The following is a 9,885-nucleotide window of genomic DNA, read 5'->3' on the forward strand; positions in this document are numbered from 1 at the left end:
TTTTTTTTTTACAGTGTACCAAACTACTGATAGCCACTATACGTTGCATCACTGACTGTACTGGGTATTTGAGTTAAAAACCCCAAACTGTTATGTTACTCAACAGGGAGAACATCATCACAGCATATGAGAAAATGCTGCCCATTACTATAGAGAAGCAAGAATCCACATTCTCAACTCCTAAACTTGAACACAAGCTCTTTTGTGAAAGTGGTCCTGCTTGCACTAAGCGTTTGGATGGTACTTCTTACCTTAGCTTCTAGGCAATACTCTAATGCATTTAAGAGTAACAAATACTGATTCAGCTTAGGCAATAGCTACCTAGGATCTTGCAACTTCTCCCTTTGGAAAATGCTATCCTGATTAATGGTACAATTTTAACATGAAACAGGATACAGGAGATAAATTTCAACATAGTCACTATAATTTCATGCCACACAAACCTATACTTCCACAAGGACTATGCTTTTGTATGTGTAGAGTACATACCAGTTGAGCCACTTACAGACAGCAAGTTAATCCATAACACTCAGGCAGCAAAAATATAGGAATTTGCTTGCCTGAAGCCACCCCTATTTTAAGAAAAAGATGCTTCAAAATTACCTTGAAGTTGATTCTGTAGCTTCTTTTTTCCAGGATCCTCTGACTCCCCTTCCCCATCGCTGTCATTCCTGATTTGAAAACAAGAAAAAAATGTTGAAATACAGCAAGAGACTGCTGTCTTAGGATAAAAATCAGAATACAAAAAGCACAAAACCCATCAGTCTAAGGAATGAAAGTAATCTTGAGATGCTTTCAGATCCCAACAAGTTTACAACATTATACTCCTGCTTTTCTATACCACATTCTTTCTAATTCACTCTCCTCACCATTCCAGCTTCCTCTTACGGGGTCTGAGCCCTCTTAACACACTTCTATGTGCTTTGAGCTAGCCTCTAGGCAACAAAAGCCCTTGTACCAAGGAACATGGAAGCACTAAAATGTTTTATATGTAGGCACTGGCACTTATCCCCTATATGGAACTGCAACAGGGCTTGGTCAATTCCATCTAACAGTATGAAACTCTACACCCTTGTCTTGCCAGAACAAAGAAAACTGGAAGATAAATTAAAAAAGAGACTAAATATTGAACAACTGGAGCAGAGGTCATGAAAATACATGTAGTTTCAGTGATACTAACACCTTCTATTACAAGCCAGCAGAACACGGTACAGCTCAAAAAATAAGACTGATGAGACAAGTAGACAATGAAAGAGAAAGAAAATCAGGTGAAGTTTCAAGAGAACTCAGCAACTCTAGCTGTTCAGGACTGCTAAAAAGAGTCTTAAGTGGGATACTAGAAGGCATTATCCTGAACTCTTCTTCTCTCCTATGCCAATAAAGGAAGCAGCAGAGGCAAAAGAGGCTCCACTCTTTCAGGTAGCTCTGCTTGCTCAGCTCTCCAGTACAAAAATGAAAACCAAATTTATAATAAAAGGAGAGTGATTGAGAGACCAGGAGGCTGCAGCAAGGTATTAGAACGATTCAGTCAGTCTCACAGAGCTTCAGCTTACGTACAGCTTTGTACCTCTTATCAAGCGTGAGGCAGAGCAAACTGAAGCCACAGTAATCAGTGTTAATTTATGTTCTAGTTAGTAAATATTTTTATGTAGAAGAATTTTAAGAGTCAAGCTTATGGCAATTAAATCTGCTAAGCACGCGTTAGCCTGAAACAGCCTTCTCTGTTCAATGAATTTCCTATGCAACTGTTCACACATTTTAGTAAACAAGCACAGAAATGCCTGCAATGCTAATCCATGCTATTTATCTTTTATCAGCCCACTGTTTCTCAGCATTAGTAGTGACATGAAGCATTTCAAAAATACTAGTTAAAATGATCTTTGAAAAGTTGAATTTTAGAATAAGCTGAGTTCAGAAAGTACTTTGCTTTACCTTCTCCAAAAACATACCCTTTTCCATCAGTAGGACCAGACTCTTTAACTGGTTTTGGTGCAGCATTTTCTCTCTTTTTCAGATATTCTTTCAGCTTTTCTGCTCTGTCCAAGTATTCTGTACATTTCATTCTTATGCTCTGTTTTGCTTTATCACCCTGTGCTTCATCTAAGAGTTTGAAGAGAAACAATGCTTTGTTAACAGCAAAACACATACACATCAACTAGAAAACAAGTCTAAATCTCTGTTTCCTTTGTATCTTATCAATATGCCTCTCTCGAGGCTTACTACATTATCAAACACCTTAACTACTTATTTTTTCACTATACCATGGAAAGAAGTGACTGGATGGATGTCATCACCAACCAAAAATGAAATACACACCTGAATAATACTTTGGCTTAAAACTTGACTGTAAAGGACTAAGGACAGTGCCACTGGAAGATTTTCTGTCAGCCTTTCAAGCTGCTATACATTGTCTTAAATCCTTTTCTAAAATAGCTTATCAACAATATCCTTGTGCTAAGCAGTTTTTAATTGGAAACATGCTTTATTTCTCCATTGCCTGATAATTTTAAAAGATGTTCACATCAAAGAAAAAACTCCATATAAAACATCTGAAAAAGTTAGGTGTGGTTCAACAGCCACACTGTTCTTTTAGTCATTATTACAGTGTTCCAACTCAGCAACCAAAATTTAACGCATTATGTTTATGTGTTAAGTTTCCAAAAGTACATCAGTATTGTTAAGAGCAGAGAAAGTAGTAGTCTAATAAAGTTTGTAAGATATAAACGGATGGGAAGCAATAAACACAAATTATCCTTAGTGACTATAAAGAAAATAGTGGTTTTTTTTCAAATCATGGAGATCTTGAAGTGCACTTTTGTCAGGTGAGCAATCCTAGCCCACTTAGATTAGGGTTGTATCTAGAATAAGAAAGCCCACTTTTTGAATACAAATACAGGACATGATGCAAAACGTACAGAAAAGTGTGAAAAGCAAGGCATAAAATATAATTATGAGAATATGGAAACTGAAGAAAAATTACAACACACAAATCCATCTCATACATTTGGTTGGCTGAGATGAACAGCAAGACTATGACATTAAAGAGCAAAAAAACCCAGCAGAGAAGTTGTAGGAAGGCAAGTGGCATGAGTTAAAGGAGAAAAAAAAAAACACTCACAGATACCACAAAGACTTCTTGTGTGACAGCAGAAATACAGGGATTCCTGTACTCATTGTCACATTTCTTCATGTGCAGTGGCCAGCCTGAAGCATTAGTACAGAATTCCAGAGAAAAGATAGCGAACCCCTGCCTCCCTATCTTAAAAAAGCCTAACACAAATCACAAGTAAAAAGTAATCTGATTTCTTTAGAGAACGGAGAAAGCATACAATGTAGTAAAGGCAAAAGATGTAAAACATATAACCTCAGTCAAACTACAATTAGTGAGTATCAACTGATGATGGAAGTGGAAATTTAAATACTGATGTCAACGTAAAAGAGTACCCTCATAATTTGACTACTAAACTCTTCTTAATCATCCAATACATCATACTTACATTTAATCACATGGAGAAAATACCGCACAGCCTGTTGGTACAAACAGAAGGCTTCCTCATAGTTTCCTGCTTTATCTTCTTGTGCTGCCTTGTTAGCAAGGTCTATTGCTTTCTGTAACACAAGCAAATAATTAAATGCTGCATGAGAACATTCTGCATGATCAAAGAGACATTTTGAGCTGTTGCTCTGACTGGTTTTTGATGGCCAGTTTTTCTGCTCTTCAAAATTTACACCAAAAACTTGAAGGCAATTGATTGCAAGTCTTAGGTGATGCTTTGTATATAACACAATATTTCTAGGCCTTTGTGAACAGTGGTTAACAAACCACTGAAATTTCCTAGAACACAAAAAAAGTGTAAGTTAGAAGAACAAGTTTCTGTGCACTGTTTGAAATACTACTGGTTTGTCTATGCAAGTTTTCCTTACCAATCCTTTACATTTACTATAAAAAGATCTGGAAATCCATTCTAAGTTTTTTTCACTGCAGACCTAGAGACTCTGAACAATGACTCATGACCCTGTCAATAGCAGAGTCAATACAGGTAGTATGTGATTACAATCGCTAAAACTAGCACTATCACTTTTCTAACCCTGGACTTGGAGACAGCCTCAAAGACTTTTTGTTTGGCTTCTCTAGAAGGATTTAAGTTCTTGATATGCAAAGGAGAAATTCTAATTACCACTCCAGGAGGCAGGCAGGAAAAAAACCAAAACATTAGAAAACATACTCAAATCATTAGCATCAAGAAGTGTTCTAGGAGAAGTTACGGATGGATTTTTAATTTGTTTACTGAGCTAGTTTCAAATAAAACTGATCTAAGCCATCATATTGCATACACTGGCCTGTAGATTTGTTGGCATCACCATTATTCCTTTGTTTTTAAGTGCTTATTATCTTTTATTATACTTTGTTCCTTGGAATACCTATGCCACCTGAGGATAATTGAAACTGTCAGTTTGAACGACGAGTTCAGGTAAGCTTAAAAAGGCAGTTGGTTAGCCAGAGTCAACAGGCATGAAGTCCTCTATAGCCCTACATGCATTTCCTACATTCCATCGATTTATTTTCCTAAATATTGTTAGCATGCTCATGATAATTATGGTAATGTTAGGAACTAAGGAAGAGAGCTTCAGTGGCATCAAGGAGTTCTCATTAGACATTCCAGTACAGATACTTTTGCCACCATCTGAACACTGATGCACTTCATGCAAAATAAAGCTAGTAAACAGAAGCCATGAGAGAAGAAACAGCAAAATCTCTTGTTCTACTGCTTTGTGTCACTGTCTTGGAAGCAAAGATCATCAGATGGTTAAGTCTACCCCTTGATCATGAACCCACCTATATGTTGCATATCTTCCTTGATGGCCTGAGGTGCCATGTGCCCACCAAGCTGTAAATAATTCACCGTTATGTTGCCAGTCCAAATCCACCTGAGCTGCTTCAATCTTAGCAGCGTGATCCACCTGCTGGTTGTTCTGATGTTCTTCGGTGGCACAACTCTTGGGTACAAGGGCATCTCCACGATGTACTTTTACAGCCAGATTCTCAAGCCAGACAGCAATATCTTGCCACAATGGGCCAACCCAGATGGGTTTGCCTCTGCGCTACCAGTTGCTCTGCTCCCATTGCTGTAACCACTCACAGAGGGCACTGGCCACCATGCACAAGTCAGTATAAAGTACTGGTAATTTTTCTCAATTAGCAATACCTAAAGCCAGCTGTTTTGCTTTCACCTCTGCAAACTGACTGGATTCACCTTCTCTCTCAGCAGCTTCTTCAACTCATTCTGTAGGACTCTACACAGCAGCTTCCCACTTCCAATGCTTTCCTACAATGTGAAAGGACCCATCAGTGAACAGTCCATATCGCTTCCCCATTTCTGGTAGTTTATTACATGGTGGGGCCTCTTCAGCACGTGTCACCTCCTTCTCTGGTGATATTCTTTGCCTTTTGGCCAGTCCATGATCACTTCCAAGATTCCTGGACGATTGGAATTTCCTATCTGAGCTTGCTGTGTTATCAGTGTGACCCACCTACTCCATATAGAATCAGTTGCATGATGTGTGGAGGGGACCCTCCCCTTTGAACATCCAGTCCAGCATCAGCAGTTCAGGTGCTAAGAGGAGCTGTGCTTCAGTACCAACCACTGCTGAAGCAGCTCAAACCCCTTCATATGCTGCCAATATCTCTTCAGCTGCAGAAAAGTCTCAAGTCTCCTCTGATGCTTTCTGCTGGAGACTGCAGGTAGGGCCATTCTCCCTGACTATGGTGTAGCACATATTTTTAACATCTTGTCCTACCTGGACTGGCTGAAGGGCTACTGCATGAACTATGTCCCATGTAAGTGGTTCAAAGGCTTGTCGTTGCTCAGGGCCTCATTTAAAATCACTCTTCTCCCAGGTCACTTGATAGAGAGGGTTTACAATTTGACTGGAATATATATCCTCCACAAACCCACAATGCCTAGGAAAGCTTGTGTTTCCTTTTTGGTAGTCGGTGGAGACATAGCTGCTATATTGTTGATCACATCCATCAGAATCTGATGACACTCATCTTGCTATTTCATTCATAAGACCTGGATCTCCTGTGCACGTCCCTTTACCTTACTTTGTTTCATGGCAAAAGCTGTTTTCAGAAGGATTTGAACTATTTTTCCACCCTCTTTCTCAAAAATTTCTGCTGTGTTGCCCTATACAGAGTTGTTAATGTATTGCAGGTGTTGCAGAACCTCACCCTGTTCCAGTGCAGTCTGGATCAGTCCATCACAAATGCTAAGGTTGTGTTTCCATCCCTGGGGCACTCGATTACAGGGGTACTGGATGCCCCTCCAAGTGAAAGCAAACTGAGGCCTGCACTCTGCTGCCAAAAAAAGATTGAGAAAAACACATCAGCAATACCAATTGTGGCATACTGCTTGGCTGCCTTTGACTGCAGTTCATACTGAAGTTCCAGAATGTCTGGCACAGCAGCACTTGGTGGCGAAGTGACTTCATTCAAGCCACGATAGTCTTCTGCTAGTCTTCACTCTCCACTAGACTTTCATACTGGCCTTATGGGACTAGTAAAGGGTAAGCAAGCCTTGCCGATCACTCCTTGGCTCTCCAGTTGACAAATCAGCTTAGATGGGAACCAGAGTTTCGTTTGTTGCGATACTGCCATTGGCACCTGTTGTTCTTTAATCCCCAGCAACCTCACAACAGAAGGGTCCTCTGAGAGACCAGGTAAGGTAGACAACTGCTCAATTTCCTTTGTTTCCAAGGCTGCTATACCAAAAGCCCACTGGTACCCTTTTAGGTCTTTGAAATACCCTCTCCTGAAGCAGTCTGTGCCAAGGATGCAGAGCCTTTGGGCCAGTCACAACAGGATGCTTTTGCCATTTCTTCACAGTCAGACTCACTTTGGCTTCTAATACAGTCATCTCTCGGGATTCCCCTGTCACTCCAGAAATACGTATGAGTTCTGACTCTATATAGCTTGATGGCATTAGGGAACAGTGTGCACTGGTGTCCACTAGAGCTTTATTCTCTTATAGGTCTCACCTGCCAGTCCATCAAACCCACACAGTCAAATAAATCCAGTTGGCCCTTTCCTCTACCTGGCTGGCTGGGGGCAGGGCCCCTCTAATCCTGGTCATAATAATCGTTACTCACTTCTTGTAAATATGATGTAGAAGTCCCTTCAAGAAGATCAGAATTAAGATCAGCCCTTCTACTCTTATCTGGGGAACTAGCACTTCCTCATGTCCTCTCCATAGTCACGCAGGTAAGAACCACAAGGTGCCTCATGATACATATCCTCTACATCCTAGATGCTCGGCTTCCCTGTCCTCTGATTCCAAGCTACTGTCCCTCTTATCCCAGCACTGGAACAGCCAGGTAACAACTCGCTCACCTGGATGATGGCTGTAACCCATCCGCCTCTTCCGCCTGCTCTTGTGACGACCCTGTTTCATCATCATCTCACTGAGTGGATTTTTTTTTTGCATATCTTCTTCTGTATAGGGGCAATTGATACCAGCACGGCTTGGTTCTCTGGTTCAGCCACAGTGCCTGTCACCAGGTTTGGAATAGCCACAGTGCCTATCAGACTGTTTTCCCTATTTTCCCCATGAAGGTGCTGCTCAGTAGCCATGAGCTAGGCCCCAGCACGCTGCAGTGCTTTCTGTCTCCCTGTGACTGCCAGGGCAACAGTATGCTTATTTCAAACATTCTACCAGTTTTCCAGGACTTGTTGAGGGGTGAAGTTCCAAAACACTGGGGTTGCCCACTGTTCTAGGCATTTGCCCATGTTATTCCACACACCCTGCCACTCCTAACTATCTAGCTTCAAGGCAGATCTCTGGGTCGTTTTTTTTAAAACAAGTTTAACCCTATATAAGACCTGAAACACCTTCAAGAGACAAAAGCAATAGGAGCATGCATATTCAGAATTCTCAGAAGCTGTTGTACCTCACCTGAAGAGAAAATGGAGATGAAAGAGAAGGGGAAAGTATCCCCCCCGCGACCCCACCTTCCCTATTGATAATTGGGTGCGATTATCAACAAGTTCTTAGAGATGGTGCCTAAGGTACGGAAATGACAGCAATGCCACATACAGATACCACATTATTCTTATGACCAATAACGTTATCGTGCCATAAGCCAGCATTACACAAGACAGCAACATGATAATCTTGATTCATCTCTCTGAGGTGATAAACAGCACAGCAAGGAACATACACCAAATGTAACGATTTGTATAACACTGCAAACAAATAAAACAACACTGTGATCAGTGACTATTTAGCTAATACATTAAGTGCTTATAACAAATTTGTTTTAACACACTCTGGTCAGATCTGCCATTATCTCAATCCTTTGGGGCCCACACTGGGTACCAAACAGGACTGTTGTGGTTTTGCCTCAGCCAGCAACAAAAAAAATTACATGGCCGCTTCTCCTACAGTGGGATGAGGAGCAGAATTTGAAAGAAGAAGGTAAAGCTCACAGGTTGGGGTAAAAAGAATTTAATGCAGCAGCAAAAGAGAAGAAAACTAATGAAAGAATATATAGAGTAAATGATACACAGTGCAAACTGCTTATGGCCGGAAAAAACAATGCCCCATACATTCCCAATCCAGAATCCCAAGCCATGAAGCCAAGTGGTGCATGCAGCCTCCAATCAGCTACACCCCTTATACACTAAGCATAACATCATGGTACTGATTATCCCTTTAGCTAGTTTGAATCAGCTGTCCGGGCTGCACACTCTCCTCCTTCGGGTGAAAATTAACTCTATCCCAGGTGAAGCCAGGACAGACTTATACAAGTGTCATTCTCCTTTTTACTCTAGACTCTGCACGACACCTCCCCCAGATACACCAGTATTAAGCATTACATAGCAACGAGTTTATAAATGTGATTAGCCAAAGATAAGACGACTATTAACATCAGTACCTTCCTGATCTGTTTTGCCAACTAGCTTCAGAAGTGATTATGCTGTCCCAGCTGAGGGTTAAGGCTAACAGAAAAACACAGCAGACAAGGATTTCCCACAGTCAGGAGCCTCAGGAGAAACCCAAGCCGAGCTGAGTGTCCAGACCACGAGAGGCAGCAGTGCTTCCCAGGGGGACACCAGGCCCGCTGACCTCCTCGGAGACCCGGCGGAGAGACCGGCGCTGACGCGGGATTAACCTGCGGCGCCCGCCACTCCCGAGCCCGAGTCCCCTGCGCCCCCGTCGCAGCTGCGCCGCCGGCCCCAGCGCTCCCCATCCCCACATCCCGCCCGGGACCGCGCCCCGTCGCCGCCGCTCTACCTGCAGGTTGCCGGTGTTGCCCGCCATTGCGGCGCGGCGGGGAAGGAGACGGGGAAAGAGAGTGCGGGATGGCGGCTGCCGGAGCTCAGCTCCCTTCACTTCCTGCCACCGCCCACAGAACCGAAACCGCGGCCTCCGCCAGCCGCTTCCGCACTGCGAGCGCTGACCGACCCGCTTCCTCTTCCGGGCACCGCCCCGCGCGCCGGGCCTGACGTCACTGCACGCGAGGAGCCGAGCCCCGCCCCAACCCCAGAGACGCGGCCAGTGCGCCTCGCGTCACGTCAGCTCCATGCGCCCAAGCCTCTCCCCCTCCGCATTGACCCCCGCCCCCTCCGTCTATCGCCCCGCCTCTGTTCACATAACCCCGCCCCTCCACCCATCTCCCCGCCCACCTGCTCACGTGACCCCACTTCGTCCATATAGCCCCTCCCCCTGCTCGCATAGCCCCGCCCCCTGCACACATCAATGAATCCCTCCCTGCTTCACACTAAGTTTAATACATTTGCTTTTATTTTATATGAAGGGAGACGTCATCGTGTTCCACAGCCTCCTCACAGTGGGAGGAAGAGGAGCAGGAATGGAGCTCTTCACT

At 43.2% G+C, this 9,885-nt stretch overlaps 1 protein-coding gene across 1 annotated transcript in view; it reads right to left on the bottom strand.

The window, feature by feature from the left end:
• VPS4B (vacuolar protein sorting 4 homolog B) overlaps positions 1 to 9,491 on the bottom strand; it is a 23,531-nt gene extending 14,040 nt beyond the window's left edge. The window contains exons 1-4 of the mRNA XM_054059002.1: positions 9,294 to 9,491; positions 3,498 to 3,609; positions 1,950 to 2,100; positions 604 to 671 (exon numbers count right to left, since the gene is read on the bottom strand). Of these exons, the coding sequence (XP_053914977.1) occupies positions 604 to 671; positions 1,950 to 2,100; positions 3,498 to 3,609; positions 9,294 to 9,320 (358 nt within the window). The 5' untranslated portion in view covers positions 9,321 to 9,491. The remainder of the gene's footprint in view (positions 1 to 603; positions 672 to 1,949; positions 2,101 to 3,497; positions 3,610 to 9,293) is intronic.
• Positions 9,492 to 9,885: the final 394 nt, after the last annotated feature.

This window comes from Cuculus canorus, chromosome 2 (genome assembly GCF_017976375.1).
Source record: "Cuculus canorus isolate bCucCan1 chromosome 2, bCucCan1.pri, whole genome shotgun sequence".
Taxonomy (NCBI): Eukaryota; Metazoa; Chordata; class Aves; order Cuculiformes; family Cuculidae; genus Cuculus; species Cuculus canorus.